The 26,473-nt window shown below is 41.0% G+C and overlaps 3 protein-coding genes across 3 annotated transcripts; 1 reads left to right on the top strand and 2 right to left on the bottom strand.

The window, feature by feature from the left end:
* Positions 1-7,767: 7,767 nt before the first annotated feature.
* On the bottom strand, positions 7,768-8,790 carry LOC137654108 (uncharacterized). Its single transcript, XM_068387746.1, has one exon. It carries the CDS (start codon positions 8,788-8,790, stop codon positions 7,768-7,770), a length of 1,023 nt encoding a protein of 340 aa, XP_068243847.1.
* Positions 8,791-8,950: 160 nt separating this feature from the next.
* On the bottom strand, positions 8,951-11,244 carry LOC137654107 (uncharacterized). Its single transcript, XM_068387745.1, has 2 exons — positions 10,590-11,244; positions 8,951-10,437 (listed from the first exon to the last, which is right to left on the bottom strand). The coding sequence occupies exons 1-2, from the start codon at positions 11,242-11,244 to the stop codon at positions 8,951-8,953; spliced, it is 2,142 nt and encodes a 713-aa protein (XP_068243846.1).
* A 6,845-nt stretch (positions 11,245-18,089) lies between these two features.
* Positions 18,090-19,577, top strand: LOC137654105 (uncharacterized). Its single transcript, XM_068387744.1, has one exon. The coding sequence runs from the start codon at positions 18,090-18,092 to the stop codon at positions 19,575-19,577; it is 1,488 nt and encodes a 495-aa protein (XP_068243845.1).
* The last annotated feature ends 6,896 nt before the right edge of the window (positions 19,578-26,473 follow it).

Here is a 26,473-nt window from a genome sequence, read left to right as displayed (position 1 = left end):
AATGTGCTAAAAGAACAAGTTTTTATAAACTTAGACAAACTTAAATCATTCAAATAAATGTATATACCTGTCAAAAGGTAAAAAGACATCTGATTCATACCGGTACTGTCCTACCAAGTTCTTGAAGACATCAATATAAGACTGTACAGTAACCTTCCGATGTGCATGAGATGTGACAAACAAGAGGGCCCAACCATCAATCACCTGAGCTGCTAAATCAAGGCTCCATGCAGAGTATTCAACTGCCAAATTATTCTTCAGAAAGTTCTTAGGATTAGTCCTCATATATCTATCTGAATCAAACATAGATGTGGCTGTGGGGCAAGCTCTGTGTCAAACACCTGTGGAACAGTTGGGGCGTCCTCTCTTCCACTCACATGCAGTGTGAAAGCCTGACAAAAATATATACCACGGTCAATCACATCTTTACCATCAACTCAACTGGAATACTGCTATTGTTCACTGAAAATAGTATGGCATTATTCTTGATGAGTTTATCAAATCAATTCTTCCCATGCTTCTGTCGGAGATTGGTCCCCAAGGGGTTGCTGCATTACGTCGAAAATTCTGTGGGCACGTTCAGGTATGGGCAGAGAGTAGAGCTCTATAAGCTTTGCCCAAACTTCTGTGTATGATGGACGACCTGCCCGTGACTGGGTCCATTGTGCCAACCTGTCAAAAACGTCTTCTGGTAGCGCTGACAGTATAAGGTTGGCAAGGTCAGTCTCCCGGGTGAGTCCGGCAATGCGAAATTGAACGTCTGCCCGGGTCAGCCATGCCGAGACATTTTTGTGTGAGAATGGCAGGAGCTTGATGTTCGCCAGGTTAGCGTGTTCTTCAGCAGGCAAAGTTTATCAAAGACGTAGGTGCCAAAGGGGGTGATGATGGCCATCTTTGGAATGTCGTCTGGGTTGACAGGGACCTAAAAATAGGATTTTAAAAGATAAATTTTAGAGAAAATTTTTGCCCCATTCAGGGCCCAGTGAGGTCCTGAATGTTGGACAAAGGATAATGGTCAGGTGTGGTGACGAGCTTAAGGCGTCTGTAATCTCCGCACTAGTGCCATGTCCCATCTGATTTCCTGACCATGTGGAGAAGGGAGGCCCATGGGCTGGAGGCCTTCCTGCATACGCCCATTCTTTCCATCTCCCGGAAGGCCTGTTTTGCGTCGTGGAGTTTGCTAGGTGGTAGGCGGCGGAACTTTGCATGCATTGGCGGGCCCCTCGTTGTTATGTGGTGGTAGATGCCGTGCCTAGCGGGTTTTCCTGTTGTCGGTCGTAACTCTGGATTGAATACGTCAGGAAATTCATGGCGGAGGATGTTGTATCCGTGGGTAGAAACAGAGTGAGTGGCGGGCATTGACGGGCCCAGGGTTGAGGCTGTGGATTGGAATGAATCAATGTCTATTAATCTTTTCTGGGCAATATCAAACTGGAGTCTGTGATGGCCTACGAAATCTGCTCCTAGGATAGGGTTTGTAACATCGGCGATGATAAAATTTCAAGTGAAAGGCCTTTGTAATAAGCAGAGTTTTGTCTGTTTCGTCCCGTAACTCTTTATACGTGTGCCGTTGACTGCTGTAAGGCTTGTTGAAGAGTGAATTGGTTGGTTCTTTTCGGCTTTTGTGGGTGGCAATATGGACTGGGTGGCCCTCGTGTCTACCAGGAATCTTTTTTTTGATAGGCCGTCTTCGATGTAGAAGGCCGTGTGCGTAGGGGCGAAGGTTGCAGCCACTTTACGTGGCCGCCTGGGCCGATATTTGGAAATGAGCAGGGCAGCACGCAATGTCTTGCATCTCTACCGAACCTTTTATGGTAGAAACACCATGTTAGTTCGTGGTTGCAGTAGTTTGGCCTTGTGATGGCGGCGCAGGTTTGGTTTGAGGTGGAATCTTCCGCTGATACTTCGCTGATGGGTTGATTGCAGCAAGCTTTGAGTCTCTAGCCGCATCGAAGAGATGCTGCACTCTCCTGATGAGGTCGTCTGTTTTCCAGCTGGTGGGGTTGCGGGAGTTGGATCCTGACTTCTGGTGGAAGGCGACGTTGGAGGATTTTTCTGTCTAAGTCCATCTTCCTTCGCTTTCCATCTGCATCTCAGCCGAGGAAGAAAATTAAATTCTGCAATTCTTCCCATGCTTCTGTCGGAGATTGGTCCCCAAGGGGTTGCTGCATTAGGTCGAAAATTCTGTGGGCACGTTCAGGTACGGGCGGAGAGTAGAGCTCTATAAGCTTTGCCCGAACTTCTGTGTATGATGGACAACCTGCCCGGGACTCGATCCATTGTGCCAACCTTCAAAAACGTCTTTTGGTAGCGCTGACAGTAAGAGGTTGGTAAGGTCAGTCTCCCAAGTGAGTCCCGCTATGAGAAATTAAACGTCTGCCCGGGTCAGCCATGCCGAGACATTTTTGTGTGAGAAAGGCGGGAGCTTGATGTTTGCCAGGCTGGCGTGTTGTTTAGTGGGCAAGGTCGCAGGTTGGTTGGATACTGTTGCATTGTCGGCCGCAAAACCGGTAAACTCATTGGTAGGCATCGGAAATTTTTTCGCCAAAACGCTTGTTAGAGCGCCGTATTTAGTCCGTTAATGGCAGTCTCATTGTACCTCACGATCCAAAGCACTCAAGTGAGCGCCGTTTTACGTCCGCTAATGGAAAGGAGTGTCCAGGGGCATTTCTGCTCTGGGGTCACCAGTTGCGAGGGTACAGAGAGATAGTTTCCTACACTGATAATTTATTGACGAGAGAGTCGAACTACATAGAGACGTGTGGACGTATAAGTAGCCCGGAAAAATGCCTAAGGCGTATTAGCCAGGCTTAGGTTTAAATTTGTGTTTCTTTTGGTACAAAAATCATGGAATAATATTTGATTATTACATCAGAAGAAAGAGCGGAGAATTCTGCGTTTACTGATACAGAACAAAATATCTCGAATTTAAAGACAAATGCGTGAAATACATACAAAGGGTTTATAGACATAGAAACACACTTGTCGGAAGGTGTCCGTACACCCCATCCAACTCTCTCAGACAATCCTCTACTAATATTACACGTAGGCCTATACCCAAAATAGAGTCAAAATATTGTTGATATTATTCCAGAAATGAATTATCCATATCAAAATTAGTCTCCTTACATAATTTACACATTTCTAGGACATATGAATTTTGAGTTTCTGACACCCCCAATTCCAATATGGCTGCAGATCGTCATCCTGGATATCTAGAGTTCCCCAATGATCTGAGATGGTGCCTCTATCTAACGTTTTTCTACGTCCTCCGAGCTACAAAAACCATCATAAAAAAAACTTTTACAGAGCTGTCCTACCTGCCGAGGCCCCACCCTGACTAATGTGTGATAGGGCCAGGAAAATAGCCGTTAAAGTAAAGTAAAATGAGTGCATGAGAGTTTATAGTGCAACAAAGCTAAGTGAGTCCTCATTGTATGCTCAGGTACCAGATAAAAACTCAGCTTGTCGTAAAACGTTTAATTTCGACCTGTAACATTATAAAAGTCAGTATAACATACCCATTTTTTTTTTTTTTTTACGTATTACCTTAGCAGAAACATTAATCCTTGTCACCATATGAACAAAAATATATAATTTCTCACTAATAGTTATCATAACAATAATGTCATCACACAATCACCGTTACCACCAAGTTAAAAGATAAGTAACAATTAACTGCAAAAAGTCACTTACAACAATGCCTCCTCTCTGATACCCAGCAGATTTCTCGTGCATTAAAAATCGGCTAATTTCTTCTATCAACTCTTACATTAACACATCCTAAAATACAACATTACTACAATATAGTAGAGGAACACTGTCAAAAGGCCGATAAGACTATTCAACCGAAACATATCCATAATTTACAAATCTCATTACACAAACAATAGCATACCTTAAAGAACACAAGCTACATATCAACACCATTTGCTTGCATGAGTGCACAGCTGCACTCCTCAGCAACTACGCACGAACAGTTGCTTACGTGCACACCCTCCACCTGTCAGCACAACCTCCACCTGCCAGTCACTGGCCACGTCGACAGTCGACAGTACCACTGCCCACCGTCACAATTTTACACTGTCGTCAGTGAGCATGCGCAAACTTCACAAAACTTGAACATTACTAAAATACTTAAAAATAATTATTAGTGTTCAACTAATAATACACTCCCGCCTCCTTTATTGTTCTTCAACGGGTAGCAATACCACCAACTTGTGAACCGATCTCTTGATAACTGTGTCACTTTGTCCCTTATATTTTCCTGGTCTTTGTATTTTGTATCTAATGCTTGCATCTCTCACCTTATTGTCTCTGCCTGTTTCTGTATCTACAACCTGCCCCATTTTCCATTTTCCTCGCACAACATTTGTGTCTTTAACCCTGGATAGGTACGCTCCTCGGACACCCCTTTAAGGGTATACTCGGACACGAACGACCCCGACGCCAAAAAAAATTCTTGAAAAATCAGTTTTTGCAGTAACCTCCTTTTTTCTTTTGCCAAAAAAAACTTCAATGAATGCTCAAAACAACTGTAAAGATAAATACTACTCATCTGCAGAAAAACTATTTATTATAAATATTTTAAAAAATTCATAAAAAAAAAAGTTTATACATATATACACAAATCCTTTTAGGAATTGATTCTTGAATGTTTAGGACACATCTTGATGTATTTTGGATGAAGTCAGACCCATGGAGGTGAAGATCTGAAATGAGAAAAAAAGGGTAACTTTTTTTGGCCAAAAAAATTTGTCCAAATTTCATGAATTTTTTTGGGTACCCAAATGAAATAGGAAGTGGCTAATTTTTTTAGGGAATAAACATATGTTATCCTAAAATAGAAATATGTAAAAAAATCTTCATTATTTTGTAAATTACATTTATATCAGGGGCCATATCTAAAGGTAATTTTTTGAGTACTTAGAAATTTCGTAAAAAAATACATATATTTAATATATAATATGATATTTATGCAGGTAAAAATATACCAAAATATCACAAATTCTATAGGGAACAAGAATATATATAGATAGGGCAGCTTACGCTTCGGATATGTCCACAAAATGGCCGCCAACCACACTGACTCAGACTCCCTAATCTGCCACTTGAAATGTAGGAAGGGTATGTCAATTTCAAGGTGTTATTTACTAATCTAATTATTATTGGATATGCATAAAAATTGTATGGTGGGTTGCTGGATAATTGTCGATTATTTTACGACTATAAAATTAAAATTCTGACCCAAAAAATTTTTTTTGAAGGGAAATAAAATCGAAAAAAAAAATGTAAAACAATATTTTAGCTAAAAAAATTTGATGATATTCAATCAAAAAAAAAGTAAACAAAATTTTCCGACAAATAAACATCTAGAGGAATCATTACTCTGTGATAGTTCCTTAGTACGTAGTAATTTTGAAAGAATTGGGAAAAAACGAAAAAATGGCAATCACCGGAAAATCGAACACATACCTATATATACGCCATATCTGGCTAAAAAAAAAGATAGGCATGGGTAGCCAGATCATCTAGAAACACTTTCCAACACTATAAAAATATAAGTTTTGCGACACTACTTGCCAATTCCTTACGGTAACATGACTAAGCAAAAAAATGCAAAACAAATAAAAAGGGGCACTCGTGGAAAAATGGCCATTCTAATATACGGCATTTCAGAAAAAAAAATTTCAGCCACGTGCTAGGCAAACCATCAAGGCATATTTTCCGACATATAAATGAAATATTACTCTGTGATAGTTCCTTAGTACGTAGTAATTTTGAAAGAAATGGGAAAAAACGAAAAAATGGCAATCACAGGAAAATCGAACACATACTTATATATACGCCATATCTGGCTAAAAAAAAAATAGGCATGGGTAGCCAGATCATCTAGAAACACTTTCCAACACTATAAAAATATAAGTTTTGCGACACTACTTGCCAATTCCTTACGGTAACATGACTAAGCAAAAAAATGCAAAACAAATAAAAAGGGGCACTCGCGGAAAAATGCCCAACATTCTAATATACGGCATCTCAGATAAAAAAAAAAAGACATGCACGTGTTAGCCCAACCATCAAGGCACACTTTCTAACACATAAACATGAAAAAAAAAATCAATAATATACGGCAATTCCTTACTACGTAGTAAATTTTTACAAATATTGAAAAAAAACAGAAATTGGCAACCGCAGTTAAATACCCAATATACCAATAACTACGTCGTATCTGACAAAAACAAAATCACGCATGGGTAGCCAGATCATCTAGACACACTTTCCAACATTAAAAAAGCAAAAGTTTTACGACACTATTTCGCAATATCTTACGGAAAAATGACTTGGCAAAAAAATGAAAAAAAATTAAAAAGGGACACTCGCGGTAAAATGCCCGACATTCTAATATACGACATCTCAGATAAAAAAAAAAGACATGCACGTGTTAGCCCAACCATCAAGGCACACTTTCTAACACATAAACATGAAAAAAAAAATGAATAATATACGGCAATTCCTTACTACGTAGTAATTTTTACAAATATTGAAAAAAAAACAGAAATTGGTAACCGCAGTTAAATACCCAATATACCAATAACTACGTCGTATCTGACAAAAACAAAGTCATGCATGGGTAGCCAGATCATCTAGACACACTTTCCAACACTAAACAAGCAAAAGTTTTACGACACTATTTGGCAATATCTTACGGAAAAATGACTTGGCAAAAAAATGAAAAAAAATGAAAAAGGGGCACTCGCGGTAAAATGGTCCTCGTGGTGATGAACGACATTTTAACTAAAAAAAAAAACATGCACATGGTAGCCAAACAATCCACCAAGACTTTCCACAACTGATAACCTATACAAGTTGCACCATTCTACGACAATTTCATAATACGTAATAACTTTGATAATTATGCAAACTACCTTAGAAGGGTAAACTCGGACGCGAACGACCCCGACGCATCTCAGAAATCGGGGAAGGAGTACAGCTACAGCAATGCACATCTGGACACTACTAGAGCGTGTAGGGGAGACACCTCCTGCAGGTCGATCACCCACAAATTCAGTCACAGGGGTGAGTCACGTGAGAAAAACCTGTTTTTTTTTGACGCTCGGGGTCGCAAACGACCCATCGTACCTATCCAGGGTTAATCAGAACAATATCACCAGGTTGTACATTTCTTTTACCTGTGCCATTTTTGCCTTACAATGAGTGTAGGGAAATAATCTCTCTGCCACTTACGCCAAAAGGTGTCGACAACATTTTGTATAAAGTTCAACCTTTTCTTGGTGTCACCTGATGTAGACCATGAACCAGATGGTACTTTATTACTTGCTCTACCCAAAAGTAAATCTTTCGGACACAAATATGTTCCTAATTCTACATCCATACCAGGTTTTATTCCAATAGGCCTTTAATTCATTAAGTTTGCTATTTCAAAAAATGTTGTCTGCAAATCACTAAATGTCAAGATGGTAGTTCCTATGAGCATTGACAGAGACCTTTTTACAGACTTAATTAAGGCCTCACTTACCCCATTCTACCATGCATTATCTGCAGACCGATTAAATTTCCATTTCAAGTCTTCCTTTGCTCCAAATTCAGTGATCTCGTGTATGTTCCAGTTGTTAATATCACTCTTAAGTTCTTTACTTGCTGATACCAATTGTGAGCCTAAGTCAGAGTGTACAGTATCAGGATAGCCATGAACCGCTGTAAATCTTCTGAAACACTTTAAAAAACTATAAGTATCATATCCATCTACAACATCAATATACACGGCACGTGTAACAATACAATGGAATAAGCTTTACCAGTTGTCCTTTTCTTTACATTATCTTTGATTTGAAAATGTCCAAAAATATCCACAGCAGTGTGATAGAATGCTGGACAAAGACTCATTCTTTCATCAGAAATCTGACCCATTCTTTGACCTTCAACTTTGGCATCTAGTTTCCTGCAAAGAATACAACCTCTCTTTATCGATCTTATAATTTTACGTGCTGAAGGGACCCAAAATTTAGACTGAAGCTTACATAGTGTAACATCAACTCCAGCATGATCCAACCTGTGTAAATAACTAATGTACAAGACTGTAAATGGATGCTTACCAGGTAATAGAATGAAGCTATCTTGGTTCCAATTATGTTTCAACCATCTTTCCATTCTTTGTCCTACCATAATTGTACCATTTTCAGCTTGAAATGGTCCTAATCTTTGAAAGCATTTTTCCCAGTTCTCAGGAAGACTTTTTTGTGCTTGCATAATCCAAAACCTCTCAGCTTCCTGGAGTGATCTAGGATCATGTTTCTTTAGAACACCCTTAAAAGATTTCACCTTAATGTTAAATATCCTAGCAGTGACTGCAATTAACATATTATAGTTGTTGAATTTCGACGCATCAATTATGGTTTCTTCATGAACAGAGTATTGTGGAAGATTAACATGAATTCTATCAGGTAACTCACAATTCACCGATTGACTGATAGGCCACACTTCTAAAGGAAGGGCCATAAACTCTGGACCATATTTCCATGAATAGACAACTGCAACATTTAAAGGGTCCTGGGGTCTGGTCAATAGATCAGCAGGATTTAATCCATAAGCAATCCACCACCATTCATTTGGGTCACTTTTTGATTGAACTTCTGCTATTCTAGTGGCTACGAAAGTTCCAAAGCCATAAGATTCCTTTTGGATTTGTGCTCTAACAATGGAGGAATCTGTTATGTGCATTACCGAACTAAATATATATGTCATTTCATCTTCAATGGCTTTACGCATCCTGCACGCTATAACAGCTCCACACAATTCAAGCCTTGGAACAGATAACTGTCTACTAGGGGCTATCCTACTCTTTGCCACAATGAGCCTGCTCTCAAATGCACAAGACTCTAACTCCCACCTAGCATATGCAACAGTACCATAAGCATTTGTTGAACTATCACTGAAGATAACAAGTAAAGGTGGTATTGCCAAATAATTCACAAAAGTATGACACCCACTGTTCTTTTAAATAGGAAGGCAAGGGATCGTCCCATCCCAATTTAAAGTCACATTTCACAGTGTCTCGTAGCAAAATCTTTGCTTTTAGTGTGAATGGAAGCAAAAACCCCAGTGGGTCGTAAACAGAACACATCTGACTGACGACAACCCTTTTTGTTAAAACTGAAGGTATATTTTCAAAGAAATTCAACTTGTTTAAGTCTGGTTCTGTTCTTACACCCTTATATTTTGGAGAGAAATTTAACTTAGTTTTAAAATAAAACACATCCTTATTGCATTGCCAGTTAAGGCCAAGTATTCTTTCATTACTATTCTGGGTCACTTCAAAGTCAGAATGCTCATTATCTCCAGTAATGGTCCATCGTTTAATTTTAAAACTGCCTTTAGAGAGTACATTTTCAATATCTCTAATTAGGCTAAATGCCTCAGCTTTACTCTCAACAGAATGGATTATTTCATCTACATAGGAATTAGTCATTATCACATGTGATGCTTCTGGGAAGTCTTTTACCGATAATTCTGCAGTATGTCTGAGAGCTAACATTGCAATAATTCCTGAGGGCCTATCCCCGAAACCCATGCATGTCATTACATAGTGATCAGGTTTGCGATTACTTTGCAAATTTCTCCAAACAAATCTATGTACATGTTCTAATTCTGGAAGCTTAATGCAATTATACATTTTGCTTATGTCACCGGCTATGCCTATAGCCTTTTCACGAAATCTTAGTAATATACCAAACATTGAGTTCAAAATATTAGGGCCCTTTGCCCAAAAACTATTTAGAGACTGGCCCATATACTTTGCCGATGAATCAAAAACAATTCTCAATGGGGTTGATACAGATCCTGGTTTTAACACTTCATGATGTTGAATGTATGTGACAGGACCAACATAGTTTTTAACCTCTTCATCGGATAACTTCCGAATTACATTGCGCTTTGTCATGTCAAGTATCTGGTCATTATAAGCTTGAGCATAGTCTGAACCCAGTTTCATCAATCTTTTCTCTGTGCCTTTCAGTCTAGCTACAGCTACAGATACATTATTTTGCAACAGTTTGGGATCCTTAGTCCATGGAAATTTAGCAGACCATTCTTTTCTGTCGGGGCAATACATCAACCCACTTTCAATAAGAGCTAGCTCATTTTCCTCTTTTATACTATAATTGCCATTGCCTGTTGCACATTTCCCACAACAACAACTACCACATCTGGGATTACAATCAGTTCCTAAGTGTTCAATAGTGAAGAAATCATTTATCTGTGCTGTAATATCAATTACGGGTTCTACAGATATATCATAGTCGGATATTGTACTGGAAACATGATTAATGCTAATGCCTGGATTACTCCTAAACACTGATAAGGAACAATGTCGGGATGACTGCCATACACACACATTCCAAACTGTGATTCCCTGAGCTGTAAATTTTCAGCCACAGTTTCCTTAACTGTTGGAATTAAAGAGCAATAATCAGAACCAATTAGGAGATCTATTTTCCCATAAGGTCTATCTTATGCACATACATTAACACCCTTGAATAAATGTTTCACTTTTGATAAATCTACCTTACCGACTTGAGATGTAATGTCATCGATTCCATAAGCAGTAACATTGACATCATTCCCATCCTTGTCGGTTAAAACCAGATCATACTCTTTACTACTGTATGTCACAGTTTTGTCGCCCAATTTAGTCACAGCTAATCTGACACATTTTCCTTTCAGTCCCAATGCCTTAGCCACATCATTTCTGATCATTGTTATATCAGCTCCCGAGTCAAATAAAGTTTGTAACTCCTGATTACCACACTTGATCTTGTTAACCATAAATAGAACACCGTTTCTTTTCAGACTTACAAAGGAATTTCCTGTTATGAATCCCTCATGTATAATAGTATGATGAAGTTTCCCACAAGTTTCATTGTTAACATCTACAGTATTACATCTGGACTTCTTTAGACATTTTCTTGCTATGTGAACACCTTTAAGGCAATTAAAGCAAATACCTTTCTTCTTTACACACTCCATTCGGTCATTGATACTCAAGTTTTGGAAAGTTGTACAGTCTAAGATATCATGTCCATCTGAGCCATGATACCAGCACCTATGCAGCCTTGTGTTGTCACTGATCTTATTCCTGTTCCGTTCAGCATTTTCTTCTGTAATTTTAGTGAAAAGGTCAGTGATATTTGTAATAGCATCTTCAAGTCCTGCTATCCTTTCCATCACATCTGACTCTCTTCCTTGCTTTGTACTACGCTAATCTTCATAAGTGCAGGTATAATTCACTTTAGCCTTAATAATATTATTGCTTCTAATATTAGCATTAAGATATTTCATTGATTTCTTTTCACTCAAAAGGTATTCCAACAACTTTCCGAATAAGTCACGGTTATCTACACACTCTGCTAACTTAACCCATTCACGCCTCTGTGTAGGTGGTAATAGTTTTTCTATCTGGCTAGTCATGTTAGCAGTATTTGATTCTGAAGCCAAACTCATTTGGTCTAAGTAAAGATAGCATTGCTCAATCTTATCAACCATCTTAATGAAACTCTCACTATCCCCTTCGGATATAGGTTTAATTGACCTTATGTCCTCTACTACTACATCAATAATGGTTCTGCTGTTCCCAAAAGTTTCATCTAATCGCTCAAACATTTTATCGAAGTCATGATCTGCACCACGAACTGTACCCAAGGCCTCTCCTGAGAGACACTGTCTTAGCACAAAGGGATCTTTCCCATAATTTGATTGCATTAGTCTAAAAAAATCTCTCTTGAAATTGCTATAATGTCTCACATCTCCGTGAAACCTGGGCACATCAATCGGTTTTACTTTTAAAACTTTTTTCACCTGCATTTCGTCTTTAACTTTCACAAATATCACATGAGCTGCACACTTTCTATCTCAGTGGTTCCCAACCTGTGGTACGCGTACCACTAGTGGTACGCGAGGGCCTTCTAGGTGGTACGCGAACACTTTCGGGGTCATGAACGTGGAGAGCAAACGCTACGGAATGTTCGAACTCCTGACTACCCTTGAGACGGAGCCCACTGATGAATTTGCCCAAGAAATCGTCCATCACCTCTCACTGCTCAAGACTGAATTGAAGCATTACTTCCCGGACGTGACATGTTGTGCCTACGTCGCCAGTCCGTTCTCCGTTAATCCAGCCGATCTGCCTGTTGGGACCGGGGAACAAGAGGAACTCATAGATATCCAGGCTGACGAGACAGCAAAGACGAAGCGCACAAAATGCTCTCCTTTAAACTTCTGGGTGAGCATGGCCTCCTCGTACCCGACGCTAGCCCGTCACGCTGTTCCCCAGCTACTGATTTTCCCCTTGACGTGGGAGTGCGAGCAGGGGTTCACAGCCTTCATGGCCATCAAGTCGAAGAGCCGGAACCGTCTTGCTGCGCCCGGGCATGATTTCAGATGTGCTGGGAGCAAAGTCATGCCCCGCATTGACCAGCTGGTGGAGAAGAAGCAGATACAGCCCTCGCATTGAGTTGTTGTTTTCTTAGTTAATTTGCGTGTTCTATTTTTACAATTATTGAAATAAAGTGGTATCTGATCGAATTTAGTTTCTCTGGAACCAGGTGGTACGCGGCAACTGTACGGGACCTCAAAGTGGTACTCGATCACAAAAAGGTTGGGAATCACTGATCTATCTTCTAATGCTTTGATATAAACGTTAGCCTCCTCTATCAATAGAGCATCACAGTTCTCATCTAATAAATTGCAATACTGTTCATTAGCTAGTTCAACTTCATCATAAGCCTTAACAACACTCTCATATCTTTCTTCTAAAATTTCCAATGCCATTTGATCTAACATATACTCATGAAACTTATCAAGCTTACGTGTTAGTTTTGCCTTTGCGGTTCCCCTCCGCTGTTTGGCCTTCTTCTGTGCTTCCAGTGACATCCTAGCACTATCATTTTCCCCCCGTGGAGCTTCCATTTTTCCCTTTATCTGCCATGATGAGTGTTGTCGAAATGTATGCTCAGGTACCAGATAAAAACTCAGCTTGTCGTAAAACGTTTAATTTCGACCTGGAACATTATAAAAGTCAGTATTACATACCCAATTTTTTTTTTTTTTTTTTTTTTACGTATCACCTTAGCAGAAACATTAATCCTTATCACCATATGAACAAAAATATATAATTTCCCACTAATAGTTATCATAACAATAATGTCATCACACAATCACCGTTACCACCAAGTTAAAAGATAAGTAACAATTAACTGCAAAAAGTCACTTACAACAATGCCTCCTCTCCGATACCCGGCAGATTTCTCGTGCATTAAATATCGACTAATTTCTTCTATCAACTCTTACATTAACACATCCTAAAATACAATATTACTACAATATAGTAGAGGAACAATGTCAAAATGCCAATAAGACTATTCAACCGAAACATATCCATAATTTACAAATCTCATTACACAAACAATAGCATACCTTAAAGAACACAAGCTACATATCAACACCATTTGCTTGCAACTACGCACGAACAGTTGGTTACGTGCACAACCTCCACCTGCCAGTCACTGGCCACGTCGACAGTCGACAGTACCACTGCCCACCGTCACAATTTTACACTGTCGTCAGTGAGCATGCGCAAACTTCACAAAACTTGAACATTACTAAAATACTTAAAAATAATTATTAGTGTTTAACTAATAATACACTCATCCCTGTATAGGCCTAGAGAGACATAGAATTGGAGTACATTAGTATAATTTTACAATATTCTAATATCGATATTTAACAGAGTAACCTACACCAACTACATTCACATGCTGGTCTGGTTCAGGCATAACCATCGCGATGCTTTTGTTTTGTTCTGATCTGAAGAGTTGGAAGACCCAGGTCTAAATGGCTGAAGACTATCAAGCGTAAACTTCGTGAAGTATGAGCTGATGAATGGAGAAGTAATGAATTAAAAGCTCAAGATAGAGCGAGGTCCTTTGCGTCAATAGGCACTGGAGGAGATGGTGATGGTCTGGTTCATACAAAGTAACGAGGGTCAACCTAAAAACACAAAATAACATGTAAGCCTATATGAATTATCTAAAAACATAACACACTATGAGGTGGGATTACATAAAAAAAAAAATAGAAATTCCAAAGGGCAGGGGCGGGAGGAACAGATGAGAAATGTCTATGGTGTATGACAGAATCTATCAATGATACGAATCATTTACTAATGCCACTCACTCACTCACTCCACTGGCTGCGGGCCTCCATGGCTCTTTGCCGCCGCTACAAGAAGCTTCCAACGACCACGGTCTTGCGCAAAATCCCACCAATCCCCCGGATCATCCACTCCAAGCTTTGTCATGTCCCTTTTTATATTATCAGACCATCTCATACGGGGTCTTCCTGGAGGTCGTCTGCCCTCTGGTTGTCGTCTAGTAATCTGGCTTATCAGTCTATCCTCATCGGTCCTGGCCACATGTCCTGCCCACCTCAGTCTCTGTGCCATAATTGTGCTTGTTATCAGGGGTACTTCTGTCATTTCTCTCAGTTCATTGTTATGCCTTCTTCTCCATTGCCCCATCTCCACATCAAAGACCGGTCCACATATCCTTCTCAAGATTCCGTTTTCAAACACTTCCAACCTTCGTTCCAGATCCCTTGTCAGCCTCCAGGTTTCACAGCCATACGTTAACACGGGTCTAATAATAGTTGTATAGGTGTTCACCTTTGTTCTCCTTGATAAGATATTGCTGTTGAGAACTTTGGCTAAAGCCCAACCACATCTGGCTGCCGCTGCTATTCTTAATTTGACCTCTTCCTCTACTCTATTTTCAACTGTAACTGTTGAGCCAAGGTATTTGAAACTCTCAACAGCTTCCAACTCCATGTTTCCACACCTGATGTTACCCAGTATCCTCTTGCCTTGAAACTTTCAAGATTTTGGTTTTAGACTCATTTATTTCCAGGCCAACTCGATTTGCAACTTCTCTAAAAATTCTTATTTTTCTATCAATTTCTTGGATACTTTCACCACAAAAGTCAATATCATCAGCATAAGCTAATCTATCACACATAGTAACCCCAAGGTGTACTCCATTACCCTGTGGTGTTTGTCTCATGACCCATTCCAGCACTAGGTTAAAAAGAATCGTAGACAGTGCACATCCTTGCTTTAAACCACTATCAACTTCAAAGGGATCTGTTACTTCCCCTCCAATCCGTACTCTGCCTCTCATATTTCTATAACACATTTTTATTAGGCGTATAAGTTTCTCTGGTATTCTGAACTCTCTAAGTATTCTCCATAACGCCTCTCGTTGGATACTGTCATATGCCTGTTTAAAATCTATAAAGGCATGCCAGGACTCTTTATTATATTCCCAGTACTTCTCCAGGATCTGCCTTACAATAAATATTTGGTCTATGGTTGATCTAGACGCTCTAAACCCTGCTTGGTAATCTCCTAATATGGTCTCACTATGTCTCTTCAGTCTATTATATAATAGTTTAGCTACAATCTTATATCCAACAGTTAAGAGACAAATGCCTCTATAATTCCCACATTCAGTTCTATCACCTTTCTTGTGAATTGGCACAAACAGTCCCTCCTCCCACTCCTCAGGCATTTCTTCCCTTCTCCAAATTCCAATCACAATATTTGCCATTGCTTCTTGTAGCTGTCTTCCTCCATATTTCAGTAGTTCTGCACTAATTTCGTCACGGCCAGCAGACTTATTATTCTTTAAGTGTTTTATTATTTCCAGAATTTCCTCTATGGTTGGATCCTCTTCATCATCTCCTAATAAAATTTCTTCATTCTCCGCAGACTTATTATTCTTTAAGTGTTTTATTATTTCCAGAATTTCCTCTATGGTTGGATCCTCTTCATCATCTCCTAATAAAATTTCTTCATTCTCCGCAGGTTGTTCAGGTGGTGCTGTTCTATTTAGCAAAGTTCTAAAATGTTCTACCCATCTCTCCTCAATTTCCCCACTCTCTACTAAAAGATCGCCATTTCTACTGCGCACCATTCCTTGTCTGTGCCTGGTATCCCTTCCTGATTTTATTTATTCCATGGAACTCGGCCCTCACATTTCCCAGTCTGCTATTGCTCTCAATCTCTTCCAGCTCTCTATTGATCAGCATTCTTTTCTTCCTTCTGTTAGTGCTGCATGCCTCATTTCTTGCCTCTGTATATATCCTTCTCCTCTCTGCATTTCCTCTATTCTCTATCCATTTTAATCTTGTTTCCCTTCTTCTTTGGGCGGCCTCTCTGCATTCCTCATCAAACCATCGTCCTCCCCTTCGTCGTCCCACCCTACCAACAGTTCTCTCTGCCGCTTCCAGCACTATAGGCTTTACTTGGTCCCAACTCACATCATCATCCATCTCCAAAGCTGCAAATCTGTTCTCTACTTCAACCTGATATTGTAATCTTGCTTCCCCTTCCTTCAGTTTCTCAGTAGCTATCTTAGATGTTTGCCCTCCATTCTTTTTCTTTGTTGTTAGTTTTATACGTATTTTTGCTGTCACCATGTAATGATCTGAATCACAATCTGCTCCCCTGTATGCTCTCACATCCATCAGCGCTGATCTAAATTTCCTTTTGACTAAAATGTGATCAATTTGGTTGGTTGTATTTCCATCAGGTGAAAGCCAAGTGCCCTTATGCTTTTCTAATGCCAAATTACTGTAATTGTGGAAATTCTTTCCACGCTTTATTTTAGTCAACCCCGTTATTCCATTTTTTATTTTTTGTTTATTATTTTCTGGGTTTTACGTATCTCTTTTTTCTTTTGTTTCCTTTGTAACTGTCGGGAGTTTCGAACTGATCATTCGAAAGTCCTGCCATTTAACTCCACAAACGTTACGTCAAATAGGGGTAAGATTGGAAGATCTCGCGGGCGTTACTGCTAATGACTATGGTCCAATACATGACAGTATTGGGGCATAGAATTTAACCACCTGTTGGGGAAGGAGCGGGTGTCAGAGAAACTAAGTTTTTGTTATTTACGAATCACAAAAATCATCTCGTATTATTGCACCACGATAAAAATATCGATGTATATATTTAGAGCCAAGGACTCTCTAGTTTGGTGGATTACAGCAAATTATGGCCTTCAGCCGAAGCATTAAGCTCACCCTTCGATCTGAAGTAAGACTTTAACAGTTTCTCCGTCTTGTGGTCGATGAAGAAGCTTTATCAGACCCCTTATGAATAAATAACGTAAGAATTCCCTCCCCTCTCCCAAGGACACTTTAGTTAGCGCGGGAGGTCGTAGTTTTCTTCGGAGCTGTCTAGAGCTACGGTCGTCCTCTCTGCCTAAATCCCCCAAACAAGTAAGTTCTTCTTATTGTTACTCTCTCTGTCTCCGCTCCAAACCGCGTGAAACCAGGTCGGTTCCCCCTAGTCTTTTTCTGAGTGCGAAGTGTAATTTATATCTGTCTGTAACTTTGTGATCCCAGTGATTGGGGATTAGATTTATTTACTAAGATACGTCAGAGAACCTTGGTAGGTGTTCTGCCAAGGTTTTATATTGAAATTAAGTGCATTTAGTCCTTTTTTTTAGTCCAACGTGGACTTAGTGCCCCACGGGCACATGTTACAGACCCCTAAATGAGATAGTTTCATTTATCAATTAGTTCAAATGTTTTAGTGTGTTATTTTCTTGTTAAATAGTTATTTTTGTAATAAATTTGTAAAGTGTATTCATATTTTATTGAATCCTGGACAGTTTTGGGAGACTAACCTCTTCAAGGTCTTGTTATCGGCCCGCACCATCGGGCCTAGAATCATAATTGTAATAAGTCGGAGAAAAATTCACGACAGTTGGTCCTTCAAACTGGATGACAGGTGCCTTCCAGAGCTTGAAAGGAAATCAGTGACGTATGATCCTTTAGGGTACCCCTAATAGGAGAGAGAGGGAGAGACATAACAATTAAAGCCCTCAGCGTCCCGATGTGCGATCGACCACTTGTGCCTCTAGTTTTTTGTGCCCCTATCTTCTTAACATAAATATAATTCTCTTTCTTCCTAGTTTGCCAAACCCCCCTGGAATAGAGTAAAGTTAGTCAAAATGGCGGTGGCCACGATCGTACACATCGAGGCGTCGATGGGCCTCATAGTCGACTTACTGAGTGAAACACAACGTGCATTAGTTAAAACCTACTCTGAATCAGTGTACCAGAATCTGGTCACGGAATTGCAAGAGGAGGTAAGACAGCTAAGAGAGCTGTACAAGAATCAATATGTTAAACTAGAACCTAGTTTAGAAGCCCGAATCAGGCGCATGTTGGGAGAAACTACGCGAGCTTCTACCCTTCTATATAATCGCATTGACAGAGTGAAAGTCACTCCAACGGGGAATGTTTCCCTCCCCAGATTAAAACCGCTGCCTCTCCCCACGTTTGAAGGGGAAGTGCAGGAATATGCTTCATATCGAGAGCTCTTTACGATACATATAGATCGAAGAGCAGATTTAGATGATGTATCTAAATTCACATATCTGTTGGGGACCTTAGGCAGGGAGCCGCTTAGGATCGTTAAATCCCTAAGTGTACCCGCCGCGAACTATAAAATAGCGTTGGATCTTTTAGATAAACAGTATGGTAATGTCCATCAGACACTCGTAATTTTGCACAGAAAGTTGGCTAATATCTTTGTACCCTCATTAGATCCTGTAGAGCTGAAAAGGTTCCGTTTCGAATTAACGATTATGATTGAGCAAATCAAGAGGCTAAGTAGTAATGATATAGGCCATGATATGGTCATGAGCTTCATTATTCAAATGTTGTCCGAAGGGAAGCTCTACAGGAAAGTGGTCGAGCATCTAAGAAAGTGTGACTATACGTTAGATGAGTTCTTTGACGCGATAGATTTCATTATCAGAATGCTCGAGGACAAAACCTTGCAACGAGGAGATAAACTTGAACCTGACAAGAGAGTAGACATCAGTGTAAGAGCGAAGTCAAAACCCATCCACAATAATTCTTGTCCCTTTTGTAACGAACGGCACCCGCCTCACGGAGGCCACCAAGTAACTGACGTGGCTGCCAGACGTCGCATTTTGCTAAAAAGGGGCCTCTGTTTCAATTGCACCAAGTCTGGTCATCGAAGTGATAAGTGTCCCGTCCCAAACTCTTGTAAAAATTGTAATGCTAACCACCACACAGCCATTTGTGATAATTATAGTGCGGGAAGACGACCGCAATCAGTTCCAAGTAATAGTAGTAGTCAGTCTACAACGTTCCCACCCCGTAGTAAATGCGACACCTCGACAGCACAAAACTGCCCCCGCCCATCTAAAGATAAAGTGGAATCCAAACAGTGCAAAAGTGCAAAGATCGCACAGACGTCCGACATGGACCTCCCATGTACCATTTTGCCAACAGCTATGGCCGAAGTCAATCATAAACAAGGTAGCAAGCGAGTCCGCTTATTCCTCGATTCAGGAAGCCAAAAGAGCTTCATATCTGCAAAAACCGCGAGACAATTAGGCCTACCGGTGGTAGGAAGGGTAGCATTGAACATAGCTCCGTTTGGCTCCACAGAAATAAGTGGATAATATGATGTCGTAAGCTGTAGGGTAGAGATAGGAAAAAGAACACTACGAATGAAGCTGGTGGCACGAAAACGTTGACGTCCCAATACATAACGCTGGTTATGTACAAGTCAGAAAGCATCTGTTGAGTAAGGGAGTCACATTAGCCAATCCAGAGAACAAGTCCGATGTGCTGAAAAATGTCCACATTTTAGTAGGGGCTGATTATTTTAGCTACTTCATCATAGGCATCGAGAAGGTTGATGGGATAAATCTTTTCCTGACCCATAATGGTATGTCGCCATATGGGAATGTGCCGCAGTGGCTATTGGAAGGGAAAAGGATCGAACAGGTGAAAACGCTCAGAGTATGTAAAATTGCGAGTGAACCATACCAGTTTGACGTAGATGAGTGGTGGCGTTTGGACCGTGTTGGCATCGCCCCATCAGAGCAATATACTGTTCGCGAGGCGGAAGCCATGCGAAAGGTGTCACAAAGTGTTGTAAAGAAACCTGAGGGATATCAGGTTAGCCTACCATTCGGGTCGGATGCTAGGCCAGATACGAACTATCGAAACGCTGTAGCGCAGTTTGAATCGTTGCAAACTAAGTTCATGAAGGACAGGGAATATTTTGATCAATATCAGGGAGTGATAAATAAATATCTTGAAGCAGGCTTTATATCAGAAGTGAAGGAACCCAAGGTTGAAGGGTATTATATTCCGCATTTTGGAATTAAGAAAGATAGCCGCACGACCCCCCTCAGAATCGTGTTCAATGCCTCGGCAAAATCCAAGGGTCATAAATCGTTGAATGAATGCCTCTTACCTGGCCCCAATCTGATAGAATTAGAAGATCATTTGCTTATAAGGTTCAGGTTGAACGAATATGCCATGCTAGCTGACATCAGCAAGGCCTTCCACCGTGTCTTGTTAGATCCCCGTGATGCCAAATACACACGATTTCTGTGGCGCGAGGTAGCAGGTCGAGCGCTCACCTTCGCCTTTAGAGTCGTGGTGTTCGGCATCACGGCGAGTCCGTTTTTGTTGCAACAAGTTTTAAATTATCATTTCAAAAGGGAAGGTAGGCCAGATTTGGCGAAGTCCTTTTACGTAGATAATTATCTTGGTACTTTCGAGGATCTAGAGAGCATGAGGCAGGAGCATGAGTCTGTCAATAAGATCTTAAAAGGGGCTGGGATGCCTTTAGAAGGATGGGCGTCCAATCACTTAGCCTTCGATAGCGAGAAGCAGTGGAGTGAGCCGGTGAATGTGAATGTGCTTGGGCTGCGATGGGCCCGGGACGTCGACAGATTGTGTGTGACAGAAAGTAAGAGAATCAGTGAATTGGGGGAGGGATGGGTACCTATGAAGCGTAGGGTACTTTCCATGTTGGTCTCCATTTAGGATCCTCCAGGTTTGATAAGCCCATTATTTGTAAGAGGAAAACTTTTCCTCCAACAACTATGGGAGGATAACGTGGTTTGGGATGATGTGTTAAAGAGAGAGAAAGCTAGAGAAGCGAATGAGTTGTTGAGTGAATTGAAAGCAGTGAGCGACATCACATTTCTAAGAGCGGTAGGTAAGAAAGGTTTAGATCTCCATGTATTCACCGATGCCAGCAGTAAGGCATATGGCGCAGTAACATATACTAGGGACAATTGCAATCAGGTAAGCCTACTCACTAGTAAAATGAGGATCACTCCAAGGGGGATGAACAAGTTGACAATTCCCAAGCTAGAACTATTAGCATTGTTGGTAGGCTGCAGATTAGCTAGGACACTCAAAGAGCTGATAGAGCCACAAGAGATAGTCATGTGGACCGACAGTAAGGTCACGTTGGCATGGGTAGCATCTCCCGATGCCAAAGACCACAAGAACATATTTATATCTAACCGAGTGGCGGAGATTGTTTTTCTTCATCAGGTTTGCCGTTTCAGTTTAAACCATGTCCCAAGCAAACAGAATCCTGCTGATGTCCTGTCCAGAGGAGCAACGACGCAACAACTGCTAAATAACCATCTTTGGCGGAACGGTCCAGACTTCTTGAGGACCACGGGAGAGCCTGTTCTGTACGAGGAGGACAATCCCACCCATGAAAACACCATAGTGGCGGCGGTACAAGAAATGAGGGAGGAAATAAGACCTGTCCCACCAGGAGAGATATGGGAAATTCTACAGAGGGAAGTAGAGTTCCAATTCTTGTTGAGAGTTGCTGGGGTAATCCAAAGGTTTACCAGATTAAAACGGCATCCGTTCAGTATTGTTGTCCAACTAGAGCAAAAACATTATTTGCCTACAGTCTATGCTTACTTGGAGGGCGGAGTCAGACCTCCTCGTGAAGTTACTAATTTTGTCAGACAATTAAATCTAGTGTTAGATGATAAATTAATTTGCACTAGGGGACAAGTGTCCCAAGTATAGGAAATTAAACATTTAATTCTCTTGCCAGCCAAAGGGCACTTAGTTAGGGCTTATCTAAGATATTTACACCGTTTGCACTTACATTGTGGCGTGAATACACTAATGGGTATCTTTCGACAGAAATGCTGGGCGGCGGGCCTACGTTCCATTGCGAAGCGGACCGTGCGACAGTGTCCAGAATGTGAGCTAGCCTTCCAGCCCCTGTTGAGACAACCACCATCAACCCCCCCCTCCCCCTACCGAAGGAAAGGATCACCCTAACGAACCCCTTTACAGCAGTCGGAGTGGACCACACAGCGGCCATACAGACTGAAACGCGGCCAGGCTACATACTGATCGTGACATGCATGGCCAGCAGGGCCGTGTACCTCGATTTCTGCCCCTCCCTGGAAGCGGAAAAATTCGTCTTAGCCCTAAGACGATTTTGTGCTACCCACGGTGCTCCGTCGTTCATCACATCTGATAATCATCAAACGTTCAAGACTGCCAGCAACCTCCTTCAGGGACTCTATGAAGAGGATGAAGTCCAGCAGTTCCTGAGGAGAACTGGCATAGATTGGCGCTTTCAGATGCCCCGTGCACCTTGGAAAGGTGGGTTCTTCGAGCGCCTGATCGGAGTGACGAAACGTACCCTCCAGATAGCCCTCGGGAAGAAGTACCTGCCGGACGCCCACGTACTAACCCTTGTGAAGGAAGCAGAGGCGGTGGTAAATAACAGGCCTCTAATGTACAGCGGCGACAAGTGCGAGGATGAGGTCCTCACCCCTTCCCATTTGCTGAGAGGAAACCCAGTCCACCTCATGGCACCGATCTTGCCGGAGGACCACCTCAATGCGACCTTCACCTCCCGGAGGTTTCGTGACAGTTACATAAAACTGACAGACTCTTTGAAGGCCTTCCAAGAGAGGTGGAGAAAGGAGTATTTGAGTGCCCTGAGAGCCCGACACGACTGTCGATCTGGGGAACCTTCCAAGCTGCACCCCGGAGACGTAGTGCTGGTCAAGCAAGAAAATCAAAAAAGAGCTACGTGGCCCCTTGGACATGTCGTGGAGACATATCCTGATGACGACGGAGTCGTGCGTTCAGCCAAGGTGTTATTTGAGGATGTCGAGTCCCTGCGAGCTGTTAGCCACCTGGTTCTCCTGGAAATTGCCCCCTCTGATGATGGTGCTGGAGAAGACGACGACGACGACGGAGAGGAGGGTGCGTACAGTTTGCCAGCAGGAATGCCAGGGATCGTTGAGACGTCTGGGGACAACCAAGAGATGGCTCAGGCTACGACATCTCGACAACCAGCCACAGACACATTGGATAATGACGCTAATAGTGATAACAATGCGGTAAGTGAGGCAAGTGAAAGTGAAACAGGATCCGAGACGGGAGTTTCGAACTGATCATTCGAAAGTCCCGCCATTTAACTCCAAAAACGTTACGTTAAATTGGGTAAGATTGGAAGATCTCGCGGGCGTTGCTGCAAATGACTATGGTCCAATACATGACAGTATTGGGGCATAGAATTTAACCAACTATTGGGGAAGGAGCGGGTGTCAGAGAAACTAAGTATTTGTTATTTACGAATCACAAAAATCATCTCGTATTATTGCACCACGATAAAAATATCGATGTATATGTTTAGAGCCAAGGACTCTCTAGTTTGGTGGATTACAGCAAATTATGGCCTTCAGCCGAAGCATTAAGCTCATCCTTCGATCTGAAGTAAGACTTTAACAGTTTCTCCGTCTTGTGGTCGATGAAGAAGCTTTATCAGACCCCTTATGAATAAATAACGTAAGAATTCCCTCCCCTCTCCCAAGGACACTTTAGTTAGCGTGGGAGGTCGTAGTTTTCTTCGGAGCTGTCCAGAGCTACGGTCGTCCTCTCTGCCTATATCCCCCAAACAAGTAAGTTCTTATTGTTACTCTCTCTGTCTCCGCTCCAAACCGTGTGAAACCAGGTCGGTTCCCCCTAGTCTTTTTCTGAGTGCGAAGTGTAATTTATATCTGTCTGTAACTTTGTGATCCCAGTGATTGGGGATTAGATTTATTTACTAAGATACGTCAGAGAACCTTGGTAGGTGTTCTGCCTAGGTATTATATTGAGATTAAGTGTATTTAGTAAAAAATTTTAGTCCGACGTGGACTTAGTGCCCCACGGGCATATGTTACAGACCCCTAAGGGAGATATTTTCATTTATCAATTAGTTCAAATATTTTAGTGTGTTACTTCCTTATTAAATAGTTATTTTTGTAATAAATTTGTAAAGTGTATTCATATTTTATTGAATCCTGGACAGTTTTGGGAGGCTAACCTCTTGAAGGTCTTGTTATCGGCCCACACCAACAGGCCTAGAATCATAATTGTAATAAGTCGGAGAAAAATTCACGAGAGTAACCTTCATTATTATACCCTTAAATATTCATTGCTGCTAACATGTCCATCATTCCCCTGTAATGCTTTACCTTTCATCACCTCATTCCTCTATAGATGATTTTCTCTCATTTCGTGAGCTCACAGTACATTGCTTGATGATGCAACCGACGTCGACAATTTTTAAGAAAACAGCACTTGGTTGCGTTCTGTTCCAAATGCTCTTGAAGCTTTGGATGTTTAACCACAATTGGTTTGTATTTAAGTAACTCTTTAATTTACGTAACTCATTGATCTTAGCTTATTGCTATTTACATCTCAGTACCTATTTATAAGTCTATTTAGCTAGGATTGTTTTCTGTGTTATTGAACATCACTAAACGCCACTTAATTTTTTTGTATGTATATTAATTTTTATAAACCAGACAGTAGGATTTCTTTATAATTACTTTCCCCTGGAGTTTTAAGAATGATCCTTGTATTTATAAAAAGCACCCTTCACCGAATCACGTACTCATGAAAATTTGAAGAAAAAGAACTCGACATGTTTGAACCTGGTCAACGGCGGGAGGCAGAAGCGTGTGAGTGGCCTACTTAAAAACCAGCAAGCGTGGAAGACGGACGTAGATATAGCCTCTTCATCTGTGACGTCGTTAACATAGACGTCGGTACAACTACCTGTTGGTCAACCAGTTACTGACCAACAGTATGCCTTACTTTGAACCATTGTTTACCAGATAGGCATACGAAGATAAAACACGACTGTGCAGAACTGAAGATGCACCGTGTTGTTAACAGTTTACAAGATGCTTCCACTTCAATCAAGCCTCAAGAGCATGAGTACAAATTAACGGTGCTCAACTTTGGCCAAGGAACTGTCCCCCCCCCCCTTTTTTTCTACCCTGTATTTGACGATGTGCACATTTAGCTAGGAAGTCATGTTCAAACTGTCTGGTTTAATCATTCGTGGCGTGTCCATTAACATAAGTTGTGTTCCTGTTCCCCTCTATCAAGTTTGAAATTTTATTGCCCGAGAGGAATGTGTTCAAAGAAGTGAGTAGAACTTTTGGTATTATTTCAGTCACCATTTTTACTTTCATTGGTTGATTAGTCATTTGATTATTGATTTACGATTTAATTGATTTGACCATTTTCTTGGCATTTTTCATTTTTCTTATGCCATGCGGTCTTTATTCAAATTTCAATTAGGTAGTTTTGCTGTTTTTCCTGTGTCAGTTAGGTGAAAATTCCTGTTGTACTTTATGGAAATAAACGCCATTTTTAGGTTAAATTATTAACTGTTTTTAACTTGACCTTTACATTTTGAAATGACTAAATGAGTTATAACACATGAGGTGAGAGTTATCACATGAGGTGAGATATGACTTAAGGGTAAGTTTATATTTACGTCAATCTAAAGCTATCGGTGTCAATCCTTTATTGTAATGTCCTACGGTATTACCTCCCAGTGGTCCTTAGGACGTTTTGACTTTTACAGTACTGCTCCCCTAACTCTTTTTGAAACTGTCGTTAACGTAACTGATTCAGTCCAAGCACATTTGATTGGGATTTACTATTCTGCGCACTGGAGTAGCGTCTGAACATGAAGGGGATATCGGTGCCGACAGTCCCGGTATAGAATAATCTTTGGACGTAAATGTGTGTAGGGAAAGCAAACCGTCTTCATTGCGGTTCTCTAGTTTGTCAAGTGTGAGAGTGTTGGCGTTCTATCCTTCAGGCTCGGGTCCGGAAATCAGAAACGGGGAGGCCTTTCCCGGAATTATTTCCCACACTTAAATGAATAACCACTGGTCCTTCGAACTGGATCTGACACCATTGATTTGTGGAATAAGGAAATTTTAAACATTATAAATTCATTTGTAGCGTTTTCGCTACATAATCATCACCCGGTCAAGTCGTACCTCAAAACCTCACACACTAGCCAATTTTTAGAATGATTAAGCCCAGACTTTGATAGGTAACGAGATGTACAGTGTTTTAGGACGTAATTTATGGTAACCTTTGACGAATAAAGGCACCTGTGTAACCAAGCGTTTTAGCCAGAAAGTTCTACCCTGAAGGAGAACTCAGGTTTCATTTTGTTTGTTCGGATCATCGGTATATGTTGCAC

This window comes from Palaemon carinicauda, chromosome 15, assembly GCF_036898095.1.
Source record: "Palaemon carinicauda isolate YSFRI2023 chromosome 15, ASM3689809v2, whole genome shotgun sequence".
Lineage (NCBI taxonomy): Eukaryota > Metazoa > Arthropoda > Malacostraca > Decapoda > Palaemonidae > Palaemon > Palaemon carinicauda.
This window is presented reverse-complemented; position numbering and strand designations above follow the sequence as displayed.

Coding starts and splice junctions, on each gene's coding strand:
- LOC137654108 (XM_068387746.1), bottom strand. CDS start 8,790: ATGCGTAAAGCCATTGAAGATGAAATGACATATATATTTAGTTCGGTA.
- LOC137654107 (XM_068387745.1), bottom strand. CDS start 11,244: ATGGAAAGGATAGCAGGACTTGAAGATGCTATTACAAATATCACTGAC. Junction 10,438..10,589: donor TGACATTACATCTCAAGTCG/GTAAGGTAGATT, acceptor GAAAATTTACAG/CTCAGGGAATCACAGTTTGG.
- LOC137654105 (XM_068387744.1), top strand. CDS start 18,090: ATGGCGGTGGCCACGATCGTACACATCGAGGCGTCGATGGGCCTCATA.